The 25,877-nt window shown below is 33.3% G+C and overlaps 3 protein-coding genes across 5 annotated transcripts; 2 read left to right on the forward strand and 1 right to left on the reverse strand.

Moving 5' to 3' along the window:
• Positions 1 to 3,337: 3,337 nt before the first annotated feature.
• POK (Vps52 / Sac2 family) lies at positions 3,338 to 8,000 on the forward strand. Of its 3 annotated transcripts, none has more exons than XM_079005457.1 (21): positions 3,338 to 3,537; positions 3,964 to 4,018; positions 4,087 to 4,181; positions 4,252 to 4,309; positions 4,417 to 4,512; positions 4,589 to 4,690; positions 4,782 to 4,865; positions 4,946 to 5,026; positions 5,101 to 5,244; positions 5,344 to 5,435; positions 5,556 to 5,637; positions 5,721 to 5,903; positions 5,991 to 6,106; positions 6,213 to 6,271; positions 6,354 to 6,454; positions 6,578 to 6,628; positions 6,764 to 6,943; positions 7,029 to 7,163; positions 7,251 to 7,325; positions 7,422 to 7,479; positions 7,547 to 7,670. In XM_079005457.1, exons 2-21 carry the CDS (start codon positions 3,992 to 3,994, stop codon positions 7,561 to 7,563), a joined length of 1,836 nt encoding a protein of 611 aa, XP_078861583.1. In that variant the 5' UTR covers positions 3,338 to 3,537; positions 3,964 to 3,991; the 3' UTR covers positions 7,564 to 7,670. The 3 variants fall into 3 exon arrangements, with proteins under 3 accessions (XP_078861583.1, XP_078861582.1, XP_078861581.1); XM_079005456.1 differs by having other exon boundaries at positions 3,350 to 3,537; positions 7,560 to 8,000; XM_079005455.1 differs by having other exon boundaries at positions 3,351 to 3,537; positions 7,557 to 8,000.
• A 2,885-nt stretch (positions 8,001 to 10,885) lies between these two features.
• Positions 10,886 to 12,731, forward strand: LOC145057592 (fructokinase-2-like). Its single transcript, XM_079005459.1, has 5 exons — positions 10,886 to 11,155; positions 11,286 to 11,696; positions 11,766 to 11,900; positions 11,981 to 12,097; positions 12,354 to 12,731. Exons 1-5 carry the CDS (start codon positions 10,988 to 10,990, stop codon positions 12,477 to 12,479), a joined length of 957 nt encoding a protein of 318 aa, XP_078861585.1. The 5' UTR covers positions 10,886 to 10,987; the 3' UTR covers positions 12,480 to 12,731.
• A 533-nt stretch (positions 12,732 to 13,264) lies between these two features.
• On the reverse strand, positions 13,265 to 20,024 carry LOC145057591 (histone acetyltransferase HAC1-like). The gene is made up of 14 exons (XM_079005458.1): positions 19,882 to 20,024; positions 19,012 to 19,314; positions 18,825 to 18,933; positions 16,810 to 18,735; positions 16,400 to 16,696; positions 16,035 to 16,313; positions 15,831 to 15,959; positions 15,405 to 15,748; positions 15,026 to 15,338; positions 14,807 to 14,946; positions 14,654 to 14,732; positions 14,179 to 14,571; positions 13,878 to 14,095; positions 13,265 to 13,773 (listed from the first exon to the last, which is right to left on the reverse strand). The coding sequence occupies exons 2-14, from the start codon at positions 19,188 to 19,190 to the stop codon at positions 13,659 to 13,661; spliced, it is 4,521 nt and encodes a 1,506-aa protein (XP_078861584.1). The 5' UTR covers positions 19,191 to 19,314; positions 19,882 to 20,024; the 3' UTR covers positions 13,265 to 13,658.
• Positions 20,025 to 25,877: the final 5,853 nt, after the last annotated feature.

Below are 25,877 nucleotides of genomic sequence, written 5' to 3' on the forward strand. Positions count from 1 at the left end.
GTTGGGTCGGTTTCAAACCCAATAGGTTGGGTCGGTTTGAGGTACTAAAACCGAACCCAAAACCTATTTTTCGGTTTTTAAAAATTTAAACCAAAACCTGACGGTTTGGGTTCGGTTTTGGTTTCTCGGTTTTTGGGTTTGGTTTTGCGTTGAGTTGGAAATATTAACCCATTTAAATAAACAAGTTGAGTTGAAAACTTCAACCAAATTAATAAATGGGTTGAATCCAAACCCAACCTATGTCGACCCATTACCAGGTCTAATTTTTACACTATATTTTTTGATAAAATACTATAACTTTAAGACTTTGTTTTAACAATATAAGTTATTTCTTTGTTGTGTCTTTAAATATTCCTACCATGAAAAAAACTTCAAAAAATGTTTTAATGAAAAAAAAAACTCATAATTTCCGCATGTTAAAAGAAATTTCACAAGTTAAACCTACAAAATTACTATTCATCACTTAAGTCCATCAAAATCATGGAAAAAAGGGACAAAAACAAGAGATCTAGCAACATGGCAAGAAATGGTTGAGTCTTGGGTACTCACCAAGGTCCAAGAAATAAGCTTAGATGAAGAAATGATGTTTGCCAAGTAGCCACCTCACCAAGAGCTTTATTCTCCTAAAATCACCAAAAAGCACCAAGAATGAGCTCGCATCTTCAATGGAGGCTAGGGTTAGGGTTTATGAGGTTGGGGGGAAGATGGAGGCTGAAACCCTAGCCTTAATGTTCCTTATATAGGGTCCAAAACCCGAAATTAAGGTTTCCTCTTAAACACCTGCCACGTCGTGGTGCCCCAAGACCACGTCGTGGCAGGTCATTAAAATCCCACGACCCCGCATAGTCCGCCATGCCGTGGTGATGCACCACCACGTCGTGGCCACCCTTTTAAAAATAAATACAAGAAAATTGATTCGTACCTAGATCGGATGTTATAGAAGATTAATTGACATTTGGCTAATTAGTTGTTTATTTTTAATACAATATATAAACAATTATAAATTTATAATGGTTAATAATTAAATAATAAGTTATGAAATCTTTTTTAGTAAATAATCTTATCAATTTAAATATAAAATATTAATTTATAGATATAAACTATAAAAATACATATTAATTAAATAGCTTATTCGGTTAACCAAATCAAAATAATGAAAATTTAACCAAAATCAAATCAAATAAGATGTCGTTATTCGGTTAACCAAATTGAATTAACTAAATAATCGAATAACCAAAACCTTGTTAATGTTTCCTTCATGAAAATATCCAATTACTTGAAAACAATTCTAATGGACATACATGAATCTTCAGAGTACATGTAGAAAAAAATACATTTGACAGCCTCACTATAAGATTGCTGAGGAATAGATTGAAAGAGTACATAAATACACACATTATACATGATATTTGGTAGATAAGAGTCATAGTTTAATAGTTTTTATTCAATTTTAACACCTTAAAAATTATCGTCTTAAGAGTGTTAGAAACTTTCATATTAGAAAAAATATTTTTTTTCAATATTTCTTCTAGATAACTTAGTTTAATAGTTTTTCTTCAATTTTAACACCTTAAAAGTTATCGTCATAGGAGTGTTAGAAAGTTTCATATTAGAAAAATTAGATTTTTTTCAATATTTCTTCTAGATAACTTAATTGTGAAAAAGATCTTGTCTTTTACTTGGCAAATTTGCAATTTAGTATAGTTGAAAATAATATGGCTAATCACAAAAACGGCTAAAAATAGGTAAGACATATCATACTATAACATATTTTCTTAATTTATCACAAAAATGGTTATGTGAGGGCCGAAATGGGTATGCCGAATGCATTAATTACATATTGGAAACTTTCACGTACAACATTGAATGGTAAGCCAACCGCATAAACCCAAATTAAATGTAAAGAATGACCTTCCATGTTTACAAGTTAAACCTGTTGCACAAAAAATAGTTACATAACGTTTGCCCCCTCTCAACTACTTAACTATACATATCATATTACAAATTAAATGCATTAACTAGTCAACTATATATAACAAATTACAAATTAAATGCATTAACCGATGTCTAATTACAAATTAAACGCATTCCCTCCATGTGTATAGCTGATTAACAGACACGAAACAAGTATCGAGAAGAAACAAGTAATAGAAAAGAAGAAAGTTCATTATCTGTCTAACTAAGATAGTCACGTCTGAGTATAAAAGTCTCGATTAACAGCAAAAGGAGGACTTAACGAGGGAGAGGGATGACTCAAAATTTCTTAAAGGAATAAGATGCTTACCTCATTGGTCCTTTTGATTTAGCTTCTCGTCACTTAATTTTATGGTGGGACTTGGGAGCTGATCACATCAATAAGAAAAAAGAAGGAAGTGTTGCCGACAAGGAGAAAAAGATTATTGTTTTAGTCTGATGTCTTCCTACAAGGTTATAACGGGACATAAAAAATACTAGGCTAAGAATGTTACAAATAGTGGGCCGGTCCATATCAAAGAATCTATTTTTTATAAATCAGTAAAATAAGCCCAATTAACACTTAAATGTCAAATAACGGTAAGAAAAAACGAGATATCGATTTTGAAATAACGACTTATCTCGACAATAATCCCAGCTTTGGTATCTGTGAGCCCTATTTCAAACCGCTATTTTCGTTATGTCCGCGAAACGTTCTCACATCGAGATCTCGACGCTATTAACTGTCCACAATAAATTATCTTATTTATAAGGAACATAAACTTAAATATGCTTTCATTATAATTTGTTTGATAATAATGAAAAGGAAAGTAATTTCTAAGTCAAACATTGGGTTAATTTGGATTATCCATGCTATTAATAACATAATTTGGTTGACAAATAGTAGAATTGAATTCCATCAAAATTCATCATCAAAACAAGTTCCTCATTCTATCATTGCAAACTTTTATTAAATCACATCTAACACATCCACTTTTGCTTCTTCCCTGCTGCATTGTCATTCTACTGTAATCTTTATCATATTGCTGCTCACATCCAACACATCTTTGATCTTTAACCTCATCGTTCTCTTCTGCTATATCGTCATTCTGTGTCGACCAAACACTTTTGACTGTAAGAGAAAGAAGGCTGATTCGGGTGTTTTTCCTCAATTTCAGTCTCCATAAAAGAAGGTAATTTGTAATTTCTTTCTTACGATTCAATTCATATTGGATGTGTTGATCAAAATGTGGGTTTTGGTGATTCATCGTGAGTTGTTATGATCGGATTTTGGTTTCGAGGGTTACGAATCAGAATCAACGACTAAACAAAATAAAATAGCAATCAAAAATCAAAATAGAAGAAAATGAATATAAAAAAAAAATTAAAATAAAGGAAATGAACACAACCTTCGAAGCAAAAACGGTCAGTCTCACAAGTCTAAACCACCATCTCTCTCTAAGAACTTACGGCGACGGAGAGGGGCGACCACCACCTCGTCGAGGGAAACACTCTCCGCTGTCGATTTTGACCACCGTCGCTCCCTAAATGACTTAACATTCGGTACTCACCGATCTACATCAGGTAAGAAAAGTGGTATTTAGTGTAAAACAGGTTAAAAGGGATTCTGATTTGTGATTGCTGATAAAATTGTTGTTTTCGACATTGAGATTTGCTATGATTTTTCCTTGAGAGATTTTTCCTTCCTCGATCTGAAGTCCGAATTGCACCGGAAGACATGTAATTGACGATAAAAATCATGACAGCTATCTTCTTGTTATTCCATTCCACATAAGTTCATATTTTTCTTTACGTAGCCATGAGTCTCCATCTCACAGACATCTTCTCGACTCCTTCTAGAAATTCAGAATGAAATTAGGAGATTGATTGATAGACAATCCAGTCATTTGGTGGATCTTGTCACTGGATCTGTATCGTGTATTTGGCAAAGCTCCATAATCTTTATCGAACCTTATACCCATTTTCACACCTGCAAGTCTTCATTTTCAGCTGTAACTTGCTCTATTGACTGAATAAAATGGCGGAAGCAGCAACAAACGAACTGGTAAGAGTTCTACTCAATCTGTTCTAGCTTTTTCCCTGTGTGTGACATGTATATGTTGATGTTCTCAGCTTAAACCTGAAGGTGAAGCCACAGATGCTAGTAAATCTGTTTTTAATTTGGGAGCTGTTGTTGGTGATTTAACCATTGAAGAAGATGCAAGCAGGTGCATTTTCTTACCCTTGAATCTAAATATTGATTTTTCTGCAATTAAATCAATGGTTGGTTTATTTCAGCAATGATATATCATTGGAAGGGCTACAACAGGAGCTTGAAGAGTGCAAAGCCGATGAGGTACCTTTAGTCATATGGATTTCTGTCCAATTTCTTGGTTGATATTTGATAATTATCAAAATTATATTGTTTTCATGTACAATATCATTTTATTTTTTTGAACTTAGGTTGTTGCAAACATATTATCAAAAGGTGTGAAACTGAGGGAGTATACTAAGGGAGTTGAAAACAATTTACGCCAAGTTGAATTGGATTCTATTCAGGCAGGTGGCTGAGTTACATTTATTTTTTTGTTTTCTCAGTTTACTAATGTAATTTCCTATCTTTTTTTTTCAACAGGAGTATATAACAGAGAGTGATAATCTAGTGTCACTACATGATCAAATTCGTGATTGTGATGTCATTCTTTCACAAATGGAAACTCTGCTTGGTGGATTTCAGGTAGTTCATCACATTTTATGCTAAGCTCAAAGAAATTTTCATCAAACTTTTATATTATATTCTTTAAAGTATTTCAAATTTCTTGTTACAGGTTGAGATTGGGTCTATTAGTTCAGACATAAAGATTCTTCAGGAGAAATCATTGGATATGGGGCTGAAGCTGAAAAATCGCAAGGTAATCCCATTATTTATAATCTTCTGGAATACTTTTTTTTTTTTTTTGATTAAATATTTCCTTTTGGGATATTTTTACAGGTGGCAGAATCAAAGTTAGCAAAATTTGTTGAAGACATCATTGTCCCACCAAGGATGATAGAAATAATTGTTGATGGAGAGGTACTTTTTGTGAACAATACTCATTTCTTTTTTGGAGGGAAAGTAGTAAATTTAATATTACAAAATTCTTATAGGTCAATGAGGAATACTTGAGGACTCTTGAGATCTTGAGTAAGAAGCTGAAGTTTGTGGAAGTAGATTCCATGGTTAAAACTTCAAATGCTTTAAAAGATGTTCAACCAGAGTTAGAAAGATTGAGACAAAAAGCAATTTCAAAGGTAAAATACATATTCATCCATTTCCTTTTTTACATTCTTCACATGATCTCACTTTGTTTCCTGTAATTTTTTTTACAAATTTCTTTCCACTTTTTATAGGTATTTGAATTCATGATTCAGAAGCTTTATGCTTTGAGGAAACCTAAAACAAATATCCAGATTCTCCAGCAGAGCATCCTGTTGAAATATAAGTGAGTTCTCTCTTCTAACTTTTCACCATAATAGCAACATGATTATGTATTATTATTATTATTTATAAAATACATTTTTATTTCCTGCAATTTTTCCAAATGTAATATATACCCATGCAGATATGTAATTACATTTCTCAAGGAACATGGAAAGGAGATTTATAATGAAGTTCGTGTAGCATATACAGATACAATGAACAAGGTAGACATAGTAATTAGTAAGGGTATATTTGGTATTTCTCTAAAACATTTTGTGTTTATAAAAAAATGGTGATAATGTGGCAGGTGTTAAGTGCTCATTTTCGTGCTTATATTCAAGCATTGGAGAAATTACAGCTGGATATAGCGGGTCCCACTGATTTGATAGGTGTAGACACCAGAAGCACGAGTCTTTTTTCAAGAGGAAGAGAGCCTTTGAAAAATCGGTCTGCTATTTTTGCTCTTGGAGATAGGATAAATATTCTCAAGGTATTTTATTTTTATTTCAAGTTATTGTTGTTTGTTTTCTTGCCAGCTGGCATTTAAGTTATGTTTGTTTATTACTGATATATATAGGAAATTGATGAGCCTTCATTAATTCCACATATTGCTGAAGCAAGCTCCAAAAAATATCCATATGAAGTCCTCTTCAGAAGCTTGCATAAACTGCTTATGGACACTGCTACTTCAGAGTACTGTATATTTGTTTTTTTACACACACACACACACACTCTCTCTCTCTCTCTCTCACACACACACACACACACGAAAATGCTTATTAACTTTTATGATGTACAGGTATGTCTTCTGTGGGGATTTTTTTGGAGAAGAATCTGTATTTTTAGATATATTTTCAGGTAGATGAATAATCTGCAGTAATTGTATATCAGTTATTTAAATATATTTAAAAAAAAATATATTTTTGGTTTTTTTTTTCAGGGCCATTTACTGTAATGGATGAGCATTTTGGGACAATTCTTCCAAATTGCTTTGATGCAATTGGTATAATGCTTATGATCCGCATCACACACCAACACCAGGTGAATCTTATAATTTTCTTTTTTTGAATAATTTATCTAGAAAATTTTAAATTTCCTTGTTATAAAGAATTATGTTTGTATATTCTTTTATACATTGAGTCATTTTTTCTTATTTTTTTTCAGCTCATAATGTCTAGGAGAAGGATTCCGTGTCTTGATTCTTATTTAGACAAGGTATGTACATTGTAGGGTGTTTTTCTGAACATTTTGTTGTTGGTTTAAATGCATGAAATAGCAATGTACTTTCATTTATTTATCTCTATTACATCATTTTAATTTCGGTTTTTTCTTGTTAAAAAAAAAAAATAGGTTAATATATCATTATGGCCACGTTTCAAGATGATATTTGACATGCACATCAACAGTCTGAGAAATGCAAATGTGAAAACATTATGGGAAGATGATGTGCATCCACATTATGTCATGAGGCGTTATGCTGAATTTACAGCTTCACTTATTCAACTTAATGTTGACTATGGTGATGGCCAGGTCAGCAGTCAAACAACTGATTATTATTATTATTATTATATTATTTTTTTTGAATACTTTGTAATTGATTTATAAATAATTATAGCTTGATCTGAATATGGAAAGACTCAAAATGGCTATTGATGACTTGCTTATTAAGCTTGCAAAAACCTTCACAAAGCCAAAACTGCAGACTGTGTTTCTTATCAACAACTATGACATGACAATTGCAGTTTTGAAGGTATAATTAGATGCAATTTATTTTAATAATCACATGATTATTTATAAAAAAAAAATTATTATCGATGTAATTGATTTTGGTTTCCAGGAAGCGGGTCCCGAAGGTGGGAAAATTCAGCTCCATTTTGAAGAACTTTTGAAAAATAATACAGCTGTTTATGTCGTAAGTTGTTTGACTTTGACTTTAAGGGGGGTGAAGGGCATTTTCGTCTTTATGGTATAAGTATGGATGAAGTATTTTCCTATTTGTCTGTCACAGGAAGAGTTGCTGGTGGAACATTTTGGCAATCTCATCAAGTTTGTGAAAACCCGAGCATGTAAGTGTGTTTTTTGAGTGAAGGGTAAAATGGTCATTTTGATGGTTTTAAAAAATAAAATTAAAAGTGGTTTGCAGCAGCTGAGGAGGGGAGTTCGGATAAAGCAGCAATCACGGTTACAGAAGTGGAGCCGCTGGTGAAAGACTTTGGAAGCAGATGGAAAGCAGCAATCGAGTTGATGCATGGTGATGTCATCACTTCGTTCAGCAATTTTCTTTGTGGGATGGAAATATTAAGAGCAGCTTTAACACAGCTGTTACTGTATTATACAAGACTCTCTGATTGCATGAAGAGGATTGCGGGTGGGTCCGCTCTTAACAAAGATCTTGTTTCCATATCATCCATAATGTATGAAATCAGAAAGTACTCCAGGACATTCTAGAACATCATCGTTCCTTCATTGATTTCTAAACATTTTTAAGGATTCGGTTGCTTTTTTTTTGTCCATCTGTATGTGTATGTGATGCGAGAATTGAGATGAGGTTTTTTTTTGATAAAATAAGATTGTGGAGTTGTGTTTATTTTATTTTATGTTAGTTATAAATAGCTATTTTTGCATATTATATGAACATTACTTTTGAAGAAATATAGTAGGTTGCCTAGTAGAAGAGTGGTTAATGTTGACAAACTAGAAGAGCACATAATTTTGTATTTTTGGTATGAAAAATGGATCATGGAATTTAGGTTTTTTTTTTGGCTTACCCTTAGGAATCATAAAGTCAACACGATACATATTCACTGCTTCGATCCAATTCAGTCCATTTGATAACCAAACCAAAAGCATCCAATCCATTTGGATTCCACTTCAATCTTTGAACCAAACGTGCCTTAAGATAATCTTTTTCAAACCAACTCACTGTTTTATTAAAAAAAAGTATAATCTTTCTTATCTATAAAAAAACACATGCTTTTACTTAAAAATATAGTTATTTGTAACGAATTATTATTATTTTTAGCATAAACATTTTAAACTTTCAAGAACCAATCACCTTCAAAATTCATCATAATAACTTGTAGTGGTATTTTTTTTTACCAATCATAAGGACCGTTGATGTAACTATCTATAAAAAATATATGAAAAATTAAATCCTATTTTTTGTTTCTATAAATCATTCTATCCATTTAAATGATAACATGTGTCACATCTACTATAATAAATGAAGGTTTTTTTGTCACAAGTCCTCTTATCATTCATTTGGACACATGACATTTTCTAGAACTTTTAAATTTTCTATTTTCCACTTGTCATTTTATTGTATTTTTCATTTTATTAAATTAAAATTCCACATTTAATGTAAGGTAATATATATGTAAAGTATTTATTAGAAAAAGTTTATATATGTAATGTATTCAATACATTAAAGTCTCATTATTTTAATAATTCAAATTTTTTTCATTTTTCTTATAAATTTAAAATTTTCAAATTGTTAAAATTTTATATTTATTTTTTTTAATTAAACTCATGTGATACATGGGTCTCACACCTAGTTTAATAATATTTTAATATACTAATGTGACACATGAGTTTAATTAAAAAAAATAAATATAAAATTTTAACAATTTGAAAATTTTAAATTTATAAGAAAAATGAAAAAAATTTGAATTATTAAAATAATGAGACTTTAATGTATTGAATACATTACATATATAAACTTTTTCTAATAAATACTTTACATATATATTACCTTACATTAAATGTGGAATTTTAATTTAATTAAATGAAAAATACAATAAAATGACAAGTGGAAAATAGAAAATTTAAAAGTTCTAGAAAATGTCATGTGTCCAAATGAATGATAAGAGGACATGTGGCAAAAAAAACCTTCATTTATTATAGTAGATTTCATTAGATGAGCATTAAATGTTATATGTATTACTATTTAATTGGGTAGGAGAATTTATAATAACAAAAAATATAAGGATATTTAATTTCTCAATATATATATAGGGTAAAGTGAATATACCTAACAACTTTATATAAGCTTAGGTACCTAACCATATCATACTACGTAATTTTGTATCATATTTGCATTGTAATCACTCAAACTTCTTAAAATTCAACTTCGTCACTTGATTGCTTCCAAAATATTTAGACTTTTACCATTATCTTCCTTCAAATGACGTCTTTCTATCGGAGACCCCTTGGTGGGCTTCATATACTACCGTTACAAATCAAATGATGTAGGAGGAATATAATGGTGAATGTCTGAAAATCTTGGAAGTAAATTAAGTTAATGGTTCAAGTTTAAGAACCTTAGATGATTGCAATGAAAATATAATGCAAAACAATGTAGTATAATGTGGTTAGGTACCTACGCTTATATAAGGTTGTTAGGTATATTCACTTTACCCATATATATATATATATATATATATATATATATATATATATATATATATATATATATATATATATATATATATATATATATATATATATATATGGAAACTTATCAATATTAGTTACTCATTTATTTTAGTACATTTGTTAATGTTTTGATAAATATGGAATATAATTAATAACCAGATAAGTTTTATATAAAAATAATTATTAGACCATTGATGGTGGGAAGATTTGCTCGATCTCAAGTATATTCGAGTGTAATCACTGTATTTTTTTTTCTTTTGATTTCTTTAGTCTTATTTTGTAAACTAAAACATCCATATATGGGTCAATAATAATTAATAAGTTTGTTATACATGATAAGTATCATCAAGGAGTTCGACGTGGCAAACACTGTCTATAATCTATATGATAATTGATAAGGATAAAGTTTGCAAATTTAAGTATAAATTCTATATATCATACTTCAAATATGAAGGAGAATGTTTTCCTATTGATTTCCCAACAAAGTAGGCTACAAAACAGGAAGAACAGATAAGCTAATTTTACAAAAGGATATATAAATGGATATACAAAATATTTACAAGCTAATTTTACAAAAGGATATATAAATGGATATACAAAATATTTACAAGTTACAACTTTATTTATCATATCTTTTTTTTCTTAAATTATCAATTTATACAACAATATTAATTTTTTTTCAATTTATGCAACCGACACAAATTAGCAGTTGCATTTCAATTAATTATCATATCTTTTGGTCTTAAAAATAAAATATTGTTGCGTATCGGTATTCGTATAAAAAACATTTAATAACATAATTATGAAAATGTGAAACACGTTGTTATACAAATACGTATTTAACTTATCTTTTTATATAATTTGGGTTTTATTTGTATTTGCCCTTCAAAAAAATATATATAATTTGGGTTTTAAATAGTTTGTCCATTGGATAAGAAAAAAAGTCAAAAATATGTAGAGGTCAAAGTCCAATCTCTCCCATCCTTCTTTATAGATCTTCTTCCTTCTCTCTCTTCAATCCTTTTTCTATATATATACATACACACCTTCACGCGAATACAATTCCGATCACCCTTCTTCATCAATCATCATTTTCACCATTTTCCAACACAGAATCAATCCATTATCAACCCTGACGACATGGCATCCATTGTGTGTTTCGGAGAGATGTTGATCGATTTCGTCCCAGATACCGCCGGCGTCTCCTTGGCTGAGTCTCAAGGATTCCTCAAAGCACCCGGCGGCGCACCTGCAAACGTCGCCTGTGCCATCACCAAGCTCGGTGGCTCCTCCGCTTTCATCGGCAAGGTAATTACATTTCAGCCATTTCATCGATTTCACGTTCATCTCATCGGATCTGCCGTCTGCGTGATTAAGATTAGATTGGGAATTTTTAACGTTTTATTCTCATGGATTTCTATTTACGTATGGAACACAGGTTGGGAAAGATGAGTTTGGATACATGTTAGCAGACATACTGAAGAAGAACGGAGTAAACGCGGACGGAGTTTTGTTCGATGAGCATGCGAGAACGGCTCTTGCATTCGTGACGCTGAAGAAGAATGGCGAAAGGGAATTTATGTTCTATCGGAACCCTAGCGCTGATATGCTTTTGAAAGAGTCTGAACTGAACATGGATTTGATTAAGAATGCGAAGATCTTCCATTACGGGTCAATCAGCCTCATTACGGAGCCCTGTAGGTCGGCTCACATGGCCGCCATGAAAACCGCCAAGCAAGCTGGGGTCCTCCTCTCTTACGACCCTAACGTCCGCCTTCCTCTTTGGCCTTCACCGGAGGCTGCCAGACATGGTATTATGAGTATCTGGAACGAAGCTGATTTCATCAAGGTATTAATTTCCACATACTTTAAACCTAAATAATTCACTATGACGACGGTGGACGGTGGTTGTACGTAGGTGAGCGACGACGAGGTGGCATTCTTGACACAGAAAGATGCCGATAGCGAAGAAGCAGTGAAGTCATTGTGGCGTGATCACTTCAAGCTTATGGTTGTTACAGATGGGGAGAAAGGATGCCGATATTATACCAAGGTATGTATGTATATATGAATATGATGAATGGATTTAAATTTAATTAATCATTTGAATTCTTATTGGTTGATTGTTTGTAGAATTTGAAGGGAAAAGTTGGTGGATTCTCTGTGAAAGCAGTAGACACAACAGGTGCAGGAGACTCATTTGTGGGCTCCATCTTGTGTTCCATTGCCAAGGACAATTCCATTTTTACGGTAAAACTTTTAAATTCATTTCATTTTTACTTAGACTATTTATATTTAAATTATTAATATAATCAAATGTGTTATTGTCAACGTAATGGTTCGATTTTTTTTATTAATATAATAATTTGTAAACACGTGGAGGATAATTTAAATTACCATTTTTTAAATCAAATTTGATTGATAATAGAAGAAAATTTTATTGGTTTAATCACAGTTTTGAATAAAATACAATAAGTAACATGTGAAAGTGGATTGTATTTGGTAGGAGGAAGGGAAGCTGCAGGAGGCACTGAAACTAGCAAACGCTTGTGGAGCAATATGTACAACTAAGAAAGGAGCCATTCCCGCACTTCCATCAATATCCGATGCACAAGCACTCATGTCTAAGTAATTAGTAAACAACATATCATATGGTTCCAAATTGTATCTCCTTTTTTTTTTTTTTTTTTTTTCTAGTCATTTTATTTTTTGAAAAACTTCTCTTTCGTGTCTGTCTATTAGTAGGGAGTGTTTTGCATTAGATCTTTTCATAATCAATAACAATGTTTTGTTGCGTAATGTATGAGAGATTGATTTTTCAGTTTGTTAGCAATCTTGTGATGGTGAAACTAGTTTGGAAATGGTGTTATAATTTTTGCCCCAACGATTCTATACATTCTCATGTACATGTTTAAAATACATACGCAAACCATATATGGTTCTATCAAATCATTTCATTAATCACAAATTTATCATTGGTAATTATTACAAGGCTATCTTTGAATCATATTTTATCTATACTAATTGAAGATACATCCATCCAAGAGTGCCTTATTTTTATATAAATTTAGAAAATAATATAACAGAGATGATCGGTATAACTTTTACCCCAAGCACATTGAACCCCGTTCTTGTATTTTAAAATGTTGATACCAAAATAAATTCCACCCCTGAATTTTGTACAAGTTTTTTTTTTTTTTTTTTTTTTTTTTTTTTTTTTTTTTTTTTTTTTTATAGACTCGATAATGTAGCGACAAATCAAAAAATTTTGTCCACCAAGAAGACGGGATATGGACTTGATTTTGACATTTCGTCCATGGAAAAACATGAAAGTCTTCTGTCATTACTATAAAAAATAACTCTAAAATCATAATAATCATAAACTTAATCGATTTTTATGTGAATCTGATGATCAAATTAGAAAAAATTAAGCAAATTACTGATGAAGCCTAAAAAATAAATTAGTCACTGTAAAACAAATGGATGGTAACCTATCGAAGTGAGTTTGTATCATAACATATTTGCACGACCTAACAAAAACCCAAGGAAGAAACCAAAAAAAAAAAAAAAAAAGTTTCTTTGATGTTTCATATTCTCCATAAAAAAAAATCCTAAATTAAGTTGCTGAAACCTTGAAGAAATAGTCTTGTCTGTGACTGTACTGTAGGCACTCTTTTCAGCAGCCAAAATTATAGTTGAACTTTGATCCAATCAAGCAAAGCAAAACAACCAAAACTGTACATTGAGACCCTGACTGATCCAAATATGTTGTTATATTTACAGTTTGATGACTCATCCATCCATCCATCCATCAGCCACTGCCGCCAGCAACCTCCGCCGCACGCTGCCTCATCATCTCCATAACCGCCGCCCTCCTCCTACTGTCCGCCTGTTGATTCAGCCTTCTCAAATGTTCCCTCAAGTCTCTGTACATCAACATCAATCATTCATCATGATAAATTCAAGTTAAGCATTCATAGTCTTGTTTTTATGGTATGGTTTTAAAAGCACATGACATGACATAATATACCTGCAACGGGGGACATTGCATGGAGTGTCTTTACAAGCTCTTGCATGAAGCTGAAGAAGATGCCACATTTTCTTGCAAAGAAGACAACCACCAGAAGCACGTACTTTGCAATGCATTCCATGTCTGAAAAGCCCCTTCACCTTCCTACAATTTGGATACTGACATAACTGTGCCCGACATTGAGCCGCATGCACCAAAAGATCAAGCATTTTCCGAAGCTACAACCAACAAATCATTTCTACTTTCATTCTTCTCTTCTTTTATAATTATATTTATATAATAAATATGTATTATAAATTACCTGGACAACTCGAAGTTGTCGGGCTTCTTTATTTTGTGCATCACGTTCAGCAATGGAAGGATGATGTGTCAACTTATGAGGATGATCAATTCCTCTATCTTTTCTATAACACGCGTTACACAAATCATAATCCGGGCAGATCTCACACCTCCAGCCCTGCCCGGTTTCTATATCCAACCGACATGCAACACATGTGATCACAAACGCAGGCGCTGTTGGATTGTGGAGATGATACAATGCCATCATTGAAGAATGTTTAGCACGTCTTAACGTGTCATATTGATAATGGTTTCCTTGGCATAGACTCAGAAACGCTTGTCTCGTATCAAAAAATTCACTCTCAAGAATCTCATCTTTATCCTTCGTATCCGTAGCCACATCGTTAATCTCAACCTATGTATTATAAAATCACCCAAAATTTTTTTGTAAAACGTTACAAGTTTTATTTTAGGGTTTAAAAAAAAAAGAAACTTACGGGATAAAGTGGATGTTTGACCCTTTGGTTAATAGGATGTTTTTCTCTCTCCTCAATATTTTGTTCAATCTCATAACAACTGTAACAAATAAACAAACAAACAAACCCCGTTTGTTATACAGAACAGGTTGTACTGTATTAGATTATTATTACCTGTTGCAAAGCTGGAAATTTTTGCAATTGTTGCAAACCCAACGTGTTCCAGAGACCATAAGGAGACAGCAATGAGTGCATGCATGCTGTAAGTGAACCATTATGAAATCTTCCTTCATTGGGGATATGGTTTCACCAAGCTGTAAAAAAGTTAAGTTAAATCACAAATCATGTTTAAGAAAATAACAGGAATAGCAACATGGAGGATTAAATTATTACCCTATGCATGAGAAGGAGATCTTTTGAAGCGTTTCCAGAAAGATCCATTTGACCCGAAGCTTTCAAAGCTCTTTTTGTTATGGTTCTTTTCATTGCACCTTTTTTATTTAATTTCCTTCCTTCTTCTTCTTGTCTAAGCTGGTAAATAATATCTTCAGCAGCTCCAGGCCAATAATCACCATCAAAATAAGGCAAACGAGCTGCAGTAACTTTAGCTTTACATTCACCAGAAGACACAAAAAAATGATCATATAAATTCGTAAGATCCACCACAATATTCTCCTTTGTAGCCTTTCTCAACATCGACAAATACCTAAAAACAATTCATGTCAATAAAAATATAAGATTAAGTCAAGTCATGATAATACATTTTACTTACCATTCCCTTAGTTTATCGGATTTTGGTGTTTTTTGGATTTCTGGATGACAATATAAGATATAATCTTCACCCTTTAATGGAGGACATGCCCAGATGTAGCAACTTGTGAAACCACGTAATTTGCAGTATTCTAAATAACCGATTAAAATTTCATGATATACAAATGTACGTAAGGCTTCCCCTGTTACTGTTCTTATTTCGGGTCTAAAGTATTTGACTGAATCCAAATAAGACAGATAAACACGTCGATGATTTGGTTGTTCACATTCTGCTCCAAATTCTTGTACATACATCCCAAATAAACACACTTCTACCCCTTCGATTTTTTGAAATAATAAAACCACCTACAACAACAACATTTAGTAATCGAGTAATTGCTCAACTTTAATGCTATCTATAAATAATATGTATAGGTATAGCAAATACCTTAGATTTATATGCAAATTCCGAGGGGTAATTTTCCTCTTGAAAGATCTCAAGAAACCTCGGTTTCACTTCCAGTTTTTTGTCGACAGATGAAACAACTCTCACAACAAGTGATTCTGCTCCAGGAACCTAATAATACAAAATTCATACGATTAATTATTTATTAAAAAAAGAAAAAACATATAATCACAATCAGCTACCTACCTCATCATAACTTTTCCCATGAAACCTAGCCCTATCTAGTCTTTCCTGCTTCAATCTCTTAAACAATCTGTTCTCAATATGATCACTAAGAATAGTTCTTGGCAAATCTTTTGCTCCAAGAAGTGCACTTTGAGGTAGTGGGACCCGCTCCCCATTCTCAACCTCTTCCATATAACAATTTGGACACGTGTATTCCGCTTGTCCCCCATCGTTTCTTCTTCCATTAAATAAAGCACATATTTGATGCTGCCACGCTTCACATTTGTCACATTGAACCCACTGTAACATAGCATCATGTAAATTTTTATACCCATTATTTAAATTTTTTATAATTCAATAAAAAAAATATATATAGTGTAGCATACCGGTTCTTCAGTCTCCTCATCATTCTTCTTTTTTTCTAATCTTGCTTTCAAGATATTAGTTCCATCAACAGTTACAGTGTCCCCACGTGCTTCATTATAACAGGGTATACAAAAATAGTGACGTGTATCACCACTTCCAATTGTGTAAAACATCGCGTTTCTTTTTATGCGGGCCCCACATGGTGAACAATATATAGGAGGTGGTTCAAAATTTAGCTTTTCAACCGCACATAACTGACATGAATTTTCATTCATCGATAGCTCCATTGCTTGATTCTTTTCTACCTTTGCTTTACTCTGTTATACAAAAACAACAAATAACAGATATTAAAAAAATAAATAAATAAATAAGTTGCAGGAATTACTTTATATTTTTTTTACCCATAATTTGATTGATATAGAAAGCTGACCTGGCCAACCCACTGCCTGAGACCGGTTATATGCTCCCGAACCTGCTCTGGTGTAAACAATTCTGTCATCGATACCCCTTTTATTTTTGGCTTCCCGGATTTTGTTCCAGGGGTGATTTCGTCATTTTCTTGTTTGGCCGGGCCCGCATCATTTAACATGACTGAAGGAGCATCAGTAGCGATCTTAAGACTTTCTTGAACAGAAGTTACAGGAACTTCCATTTTCACCACGGTAACCTCTTGAGGTGGGACCCGCTTTACATCCTGTAAAACTTCAGATGTACTGGTAGTGATGGGAGTGGGAGTGGGAGTGGGAGTGGGAGTGGGAGTGGAAGTGGGACCCGATGATGTTATCGGGTTTTCGGCCTGTCCAGCTGGCGACTGACATGGCTGTTGCTCAATCTTCATTCGTTTCATGGACGGATGTAAATCTTCTGAAGTTTGAACAACAGATGCATTCATGTTTTTACTATTTTGCCCCTGTACGCCCTTCCGTACAAAGAGCTTCACAGGGACACAAACGGGACATGTTTGATCCCTACACTTTCTATGATGATGGAGTAACTTTTTTGTCCTATGACAACGAGGATATGGACATTGATTTACATCCATACATGTTGGAATATGATTCAGCAGCTTTTGAGCAGTGATGCAATTCGATTCCGGGCAGCTTCCGGGCGGATGAGGGCATTTTCGGGCATGCATCAAGAACAACAACCACCTTTTTTGATTCTTGAATTGTACTTCACGGTCTAAATTACCAGATCTAGATACAGGTGTAGTATCTGGAGGGTCTATTGGTCTTTTCACCTCATTTGACAAGACACCTTGAGATCTTGACTGCCATTGACCTGCCTCTTGTTGACCTCCAAAGTTAGGCTGTTGTTGCTGCCCGGAAGTTTCGGGCAGTGGTAAACGCGTATCTTGAGAGATAGATGACTGGAACTGTTCATAGACTTGTGGTGGCTGTACAGATTCCATTCCAGGCTCAGACTTTATTCGATTTCCCATATCGGAGATTACTTGATTCTGATTCTGATTCTGATTCTGATTCTGATTCTGCCCGTATTGGAATCGCTGATTCTGTTGTTTTTGTTGTCTTTGAGGTTGAATAACTTGTTGCTGAAAGTGAAGAGGCTGTTGTGAATGCATGGTGTTCCTGAAGTCCATCTCTTCAGATTGATTCATGTTTGCAGGCTGATGATCAGTTGACTGGTTGACCACCAAGGGCGAATTTGTCCTTTGTAACGCCGATAAATTTACTGTGTTCGTGTTCGTGTTCATGTTCATCATTGATGAAGCTGACGTGGCGGGGGCATAAAAATTACCTGATCCATCATTCACCATCTGTCCTTGATGTTGATCATAGTATTGAGGAACTGGAACGGGTTTAGGGGCGTTTCCGTAATCTGTCAAAAACCCTTCGGATGTTCCCAAACTGTTGACCATCTGTTGACTTTTACCCATCATCCCTAGATTGTTACTGTTTAATGACCCGTTTTGAAACCCGTAGGTTTTTTGATTCAATGTAGACCTGATTCCCCCTCCCATATGACTCCCTAAACTATGCAAGATCCGACTGTTTTGACCACCAACTTGTTGCTTTTGCTGCTGTGGTTGACTCACCATTGTTGAGTCAACATTTGAAAGCATAGAAACATTATTTGTGGTGTTATTATTAGTATTATTAAATCCAGGAGTAGGCATCATTTGGCTGTTCATGGAAAAGCTTCCTGGATTTACAGCTGATGATGACACCATGACATCAGCAGATGATGGAATCATATTCCCACTTTGAGGGACACCAGGAGTTGGAATCATTGTTCCCATTCCAGAAGCATTATTTTGTTGCTGAAATCGTTGTGTGGGGCGTCTTATCAGGTTATGTAAACGAGTCTCCAGTGTATCTAAACTCATATATTCCTCCTAAAACAACAACATATATATACATATAAATTATAAAGTCTGTATGTATATCATAAATGATATGTTAAAAGAAGAAGAAAAAAGAAAACCTTTGTTGTAGCAGTTTTGAATAAGCCTTCCTCCAATCGTCTAACAATATCAAGAACATTCTTTGGAGCTATCTCCCGAGTTTGTTGCCTTTGCATTAGGAACTCATAGCTAGAGATAAAAAAAAAGATTAATGTTTTTCATCAGGATTAATTTATAAATAAACAATGTTGAAAAAGAAGAGCTTACATTCTATCTTGTATGAATCTTCGAGCTTTATCAAAACCAGGTTCCATGATTAGTGAAGCATGGGAACCTTCAGAGTTCTGCATCATATTCTGTTGGTGTTGTATTGGAGGCAATGAAGTTCCAGTTTGATTGGAAACTTGCCTTGAGAATTGTCCTGCCATTTGAGTCTGTAAATTCATTTTTATCCTGTCCCCTTTTTGCTAAAATATGTTTCATAACAAAATGCGACAACTCCAGAGTTTGGAGAAGTGAGGCCTGATCATATACCCCTCAATCTGTCTCAAGTTTCAGCTTCAATTTTCCCTAGTAAAACCAGAACATATCACATTGTGTCAGAATTGTAAGAACGACCCTATCAATTTGGCGATAGTAAGTCTAATATCGATGATAAAAATGAGTTCTTTTGGGGGATCTATCAATAAGTTGTAATCAGTCAACATTTTGGATTCACATTTGATTCTGCAAGATATGAAACCCTACCCAACTATTTCCACCCAGGCACCCACATCAAATCCATAACGCTAATAGAAAAACATAATTTGCAATTCAATTGCCAAGAAAACGTAAAAGAATTAATACATTAAAACCGCAATTTCGATTCCCATTTACGAGAAATTTCAAATTTTCAAGCCCCAAAACCCCAAACTCGATGTGTATCGACATCGACTGTCTTTTTCCTTAAAATTGAATAATTCAAAAGCTAAAGAAGCTACGGCAATCATCCATGGCATAACAACATGGATTAAAGCATCGTTCTTTGCAACAATCAATTCCGATTGTTGCAAAACCGCAATTAAATCAAGAACCCTAAATTGATTAAAATTAAGCAATGATTAAACGAAGGCTAACGATAGATCGCAGTGCACATACCTTGATTTGGTCAGGATTTGTGCACCACGTCGATAAGCAAGAAGAGACGTATTTCGACCCGACGCGACTTAAGAAGTGAGAGAGAAAAAGGGTTGAATTTTGTACGGCATAGTAATAAAAATACCTTTGTGTGTGTATATTTACACAAAATATATCAACGGATTTAAATGAAAATTAAGTTTATTTCCTTTCTGTTCTACTAAGATAGTGTTTGATATACAACATTAAACTAGATCACTATTCTATATAATATATATAGTAAGACTATAGTTCAAACAAAGTGAGTTTTCCGAAAGCATTTGGTAAAGCTAAGACAGAACAAAACATGACGTCAAATTTACCATATCGTTTTTAATACACAACGAGACAAAATTTGGGGAACTAATCTCACGCCATAATATGACATCAAAATTGCCACATGCCTGCAATTTGGATATTTTTTGGTCAACGACGATAGGATTACAATTGTTTAGGATGAAACAACTGACATCCATAAGTGAACTTGTACTATTACACCGTATTACAAAGGCTACAGAAAACACATTTTTTTTGTGTCTATTCAATTGATTTGTATTAGAAAGTTTACATTAAACATATCGACCATCATAAAACCATATCATGTTCAAAACTTAATAAATGATTCGGAAACATGAATGGATAGATGTAGTTCATTAAAAGCGGTTAAAGTCTTGTACTTGCCCCCCCCCCCCCCCCCCCCCCCCAAGAGCCATTATCTTAAGATATTGTTGATATTTTAGGTAAAAAATTTATACGAACAAAAAGGTGCATGATATTTGTACTCGATCTGATTCGACCATTTACCTAGAGTATGCACACAAAGGGAAATTTTCGTCTCATGTAACCATTAGTTCTCCTATGTATTTTTCTGTAATGAGTTCATATATGTAAAACAACGTTAGTAATAAGCAAAATGTTGAGGCTCGTGTTGAACATGATTCCCTTAAATAGATTCGTCACCTATTCCCAAGGTACAACATATGAAGCAGTGTGTACTGCTAAAAGGAGTCTCAAGGTGTTAGCCTTCGATTTGATAAGAAGGAGTCTCAAGGTGCTAACCTTCGATTTGATTTTGAGGACGAAATCCTTTTAAGGGGTAGATAATTATAATACACTAAAATTTAAGACTAGGTTCTTAAATTTATAAAGTAATAAATGAAAGATGATGTGTATATATAGTTAAATCACCAAGGAATAATCATATCATTATTTGATAAGAAGTTTAGAAAATTAGAAGTGAAATAATAGCATTTTAAAAGTTAAAGGGGCAAATGTGTCAAGTTGGCAAAGTGATTTTATGACTACCAAAATTATATAATTTATGAATGATGACTTGTTATGTCAACCTTTTAGGCACATGTGAAAATAAGTGAAGTAATGATAAATTTGACAAAATATATGAATTAAGGGCGTTCGAAACCGAATATCCGAAAATTCGGATATCCGAATTTCAGATATCTGAAGATTCGGATAGTGGATTATTGATATCCGAATTTGTATCTGATATCCGAATTTTCGGATACGGATTCGGATATCCAAAATTCTTAGTTTTTTTGTTATTATCAAATATCGATCAACTTAAAACAACAAAATTTTAACATATATTAAGTTGTTAATCTTCTATAATATACAAATCAACTCAACAATTACAAACCACTTGAAATTCAAAACAAACATAAACATTGATCCATCAAGTATTAACCTTTGAAACATTTGTAACCACAATTAGATCCATTGCTTAGATAGATCTATAAAATATAAAAAAATTTATTTGTTTATCTCCAAATAAATAAGACATAACCACATTTAAAAATCTCAATACACTTTAATTTTAGTTTTAATAGTAACTCATCAATTCATCATATGGAAAACTTTTGAAAGTATTCAAATATGTTCCGTTATATTTTTTTCAATATGGAAAAATAAGGTGCATTTACATTTTTCTTAAATATAGAGCTATGTTTCTTTGTTTCAAGCTATTAATATGATTAGGTGTGAGACCGTATAGTATATAGGATAATGAAAAAAAAAAGACTAAATATGGATTTTGCTTCAAACCACACTTATCATTTCTATGTTACTGCAAGGAATGGATTCATAATCTGCTCTATGAATATTAACAATACAAATAAAAGATTTATATAAGTAAACATTAATTAACTATAGTATGAAATAAAAACATGGATGAGCTACATATCTTACAACGGAGGATGTATGCATAATACTATATTCGTCCTATATTTATTGTTTACTTTTGATTTTTGAAGTCTTTATTTTTCAACTTTTACCTTAAATATTTTTGTTTTAGATATATAATACTTGATGCAAAATATATGAATGAATTGTGTTTTAAATGTCTGTTCAATGTTAAAAGTTTCATCAAGTAATACATAACACAAATAAAAATATTTCATGTAAAATTCATAAAGTGAAATAACATAGACGATAAAAATCATAATAATTAGTCATAAATTTACAAACAATAATAAATCTTAACACACATATTTTAAAGATTATTACATAAACATTTAAAATAATAAAAAGATTATTTTTAAAGAAGAATATTCAATTAATTATAAAAAGACATATAAATATATATTTCAAAACCAATGACAAACAGTGTAACGCCCCATTTCTGGTATGTGATTTAAATAAAGTAATTTTCATTTCTTAAAGGGTACTCGACGAGTCAGTAGCCCGACTCGTCGAGTAGAGACGGGATTTGCATGCGGTTTAAGTTGGCGACTCGACGAGTCCATATTCTTGGACTCGGCGAGTCTGCCAATTTGGATGAAACCCTGATTTCAAGGGTTTGCACCCTATTTAAACGTCATTATAACCCCAAACCAGCCTCCTTCACTTCCCAGAAACTTATTCCCGAAACCCTAGCCTCCTAGAAGTGTGTGTGAGTGATCTTTGCCTTGTGAAGGAACTTTTGGGTGCATTTTGGAGCAAGGAGAAGAAGGAGAAGGTAGAAGAACTCAAGGAAGAAGAAGTAGATCCAAAATACACTCCTCTTTGGTCATCCCTTCTAGTAATGAAGTTTCCATCTTGATTATTGTGCTAATATATCTAGTTTGTCCCCAAATTGTTGGTTTTAAGCTCAAAAACCCCAAATCCTTTGCGATAAAGCCTTGTGGTCGAGTCATATCTCAGATCTAGCCTCTCTTGAGCTCCAAAAGCTCAAGGAGACCACCTTTTGGCAGCCATGACTTTGTTTTAGTTAAGAAACCTTCCATAATAGCAAAGTATGAGTGTTATTGCTTCATTGCATCTTTGATACACGTAAAGTAAGCAACTTTACGTGTTCAGATAGTCCCAGAAGCTTAGATATACAAATTGGATACACTAAAGTTGATTAGGATCGATTGTATGGAATCGACATGCTAAGGACTCGGCGAGTCGTTCTTCTGACTCGACGAGTCGGGTCGCGAGTCTTAGATTCCCGGTTCAGTAGTAGCGAGCCTGTGTAGTAAGTAGAGTAAGGACTCAATGAGTTAAGACTTGGATCTGGAAGCAGTCGGACTCGACGAGTTGTTCATACAACTCGGCGAGTCAAAGACTGGGTGTTTTCTTCTGTTGAAGGGGAACTCGACGAGTTGTTCATACAACTCGGCGAATCAGATGAAGATTAGACTCGATGTTAGTATCGAAGAAGAAATCGTCGAGTCTTTGCCAAACTCGACGAGTAGAAGCGAGTAGAGGATTAGAATGGTTGATGGGGACTCGGCGAGTTGGCGGCCCAACTCGGCGAGTCTGGTCAATTGAAAGTTGACTTTGACCTGGAAGTTGACTTGACTAGGGGTAAATAGTCATTTTACCCTGAGATTAGTTATCAGTATTTGATTTAGTGTTTATGGGATTTGTAGTCGGGGAGTTCCGGAGCAGCAGTCAGACAGTTTCAGATCTAGCATCTCAGCAGCCAGCGTTGCGAGGTGAGTTTCCTTCCAGTAGGAACAGGTCTACGGCCACAATGTCGGCCCGTTTAGTCAGCAGTAGTTCCGGACTTCGGTCCGATGCAGTAGTTCAGTGTGCTTGATGTCTTTGTGATTCAAGCATGTCTTTGTGTTATGTGCTCCGGACCTCGGTCCGATGCAGTATGCAACATATGTGTTTATGCTAGTAGTTATGATTATGATATGCTATGTTTAGTCAGTTTCCGGACTTCGGTCCGATGTAGAGGGCAAGACCCTGGTTAGTTCCGGACTTCGGTCCGATGCAGCTTTCGGACATCGGTCCGATGCAGAGGGCAAGGCCCTGGTTAGTTCTGGGCTTCAGTCCCTCTGCAGTTATATTTAGACTTCGGTCCGATGCAGTTTCTGGACTTCGGTCCGATGCAGTTTCCGGATTTCGGTATGATGCAGTGGGCAAGGCCCAATATGTGTTTATATGTTATTGTATGGTATGTGGTAGTTCGGGGGAGCTCACTAAGCTTCGTGCTTACAATTTCAGTTTTGGTTTCAAGTACTTCCGCTAGCAAGGGGAAGAGCTCGGGATGATGACATCGCACGCACCACAGATTCAGTTTTATCCTGGGGATTTTATTCATATATTTTGATACGATTGATACATTTTTTGTTTGACACAGTTACTTTGACTTTTGAGTTATTCATCCTATGGTTCTTAGTGTATATGACATTTAATGATGTGATTTTTAGTAATATTAAAACAAAAATTTTTGGGTCGTATTTTTGGGATATTTCAAACAGTTAATAAGTTTTATAAATATTATCCTTAAACTCTATTATTATGTAATCATGATAATACAAATATTTAATCAGAATGAAACACGTTATTGTTATCTATACTATATAAAATAAATAAAAGAAAGAAGTGATTGAATCCTCGGAAAGAAAAGAAAATGGTTTTGATAAATTGCAAATAATTATAAATCAAGTATTCATAACATCAAAAAATGGCATTAATTATTAATTTTTGTTTTGAATGACATATTAGTTTAAATGGAAAAAAATGATCTTGAATAAGTAATTAGTAAGAGTGTTTATCGGATGTCAATTTAACAACACTCATTTTGAATCTGTAAGGAAAGTGATTTTAAAATTGAGAGATATTTAGTACATTTATTTACATAAATAATAAACAAAATGAAATAACTAAAATCAAAACCCCACAAAATGACATGTAGAAAAATTTTAATTAGAAAAATGATATTTGGCGAAATCAATAACAATAAGACATGTGGCAACAAGATTTTTATTTATTAGTATAGATTACGTATAGACTAAGTAGTTAATAGATTTGTTTAACAGATTTGCATCTTCCAAACATTTATATATTGATATCCATCTTAAAACAAAAATAGACATCATACATTCCACATTAAAAGTAAGCCAATTTATTAAATAAAATCATTTAGTTTCGCTTATGAATAGTAAATAGAATATAAAAATCTAATAAAAATCAAATTTTTGGATATCGGATATCCGAAATATCTAAAATTTTAGAAAATAGGTATCCGTATCCGAATCCGAAAAAACCGGGTATCCAAATTTCGGATATCCGAAAATTCGGATATCCGATTTTTCGAATAATTTTAGATCGGATTTTCGGATTCGGATTTTTAGATTCGTATGTTTTTGAACACCCCTAAGATGAACTAGAGAGACCAAATGTGAAAATGTTAGGGAAATAAGATGCATCCATTTCCCCTCGTTCATAAAACATATGGAGGAGAAGTAAGGATCTCTCTCATGGTGATTTTCTTCCATTTTTGCATCTAAAGTTTCGTCCAAGACAAGATTTGAGCATCCAAGCAAAAGAAATAGGAATCAAAAGCTTGCTAGGTATAATCTCTTTTCTCTTACCTCTAAATTTAAGATATAAGGTTTAGGGAAAACCCTAATGTCAAAATTAGCATCTACTAATGGTTAGGGTTTTGGTTTCTAACATCCTTTGGGTAGTTTTGATGGTTTCAATCTCTATCCAATCACCCCATTGATGTATTTGATGATTTGTGT

The sequence above is a fragment of the Lactuca serriola genome, chromosome 6 (genome assembly GCF_051521515.1).
Source record: "Lactuca serriola cultivar US96UC23 chromosome 6, Lser_US96UC23_V15, whole genome shotgun sequence".
NCBI lineage: Eukaryota > Viridiplantae > Streptophyta > Magnoliopsida > Asterales > Asteraceae > Lactuca > Lactuca serriola.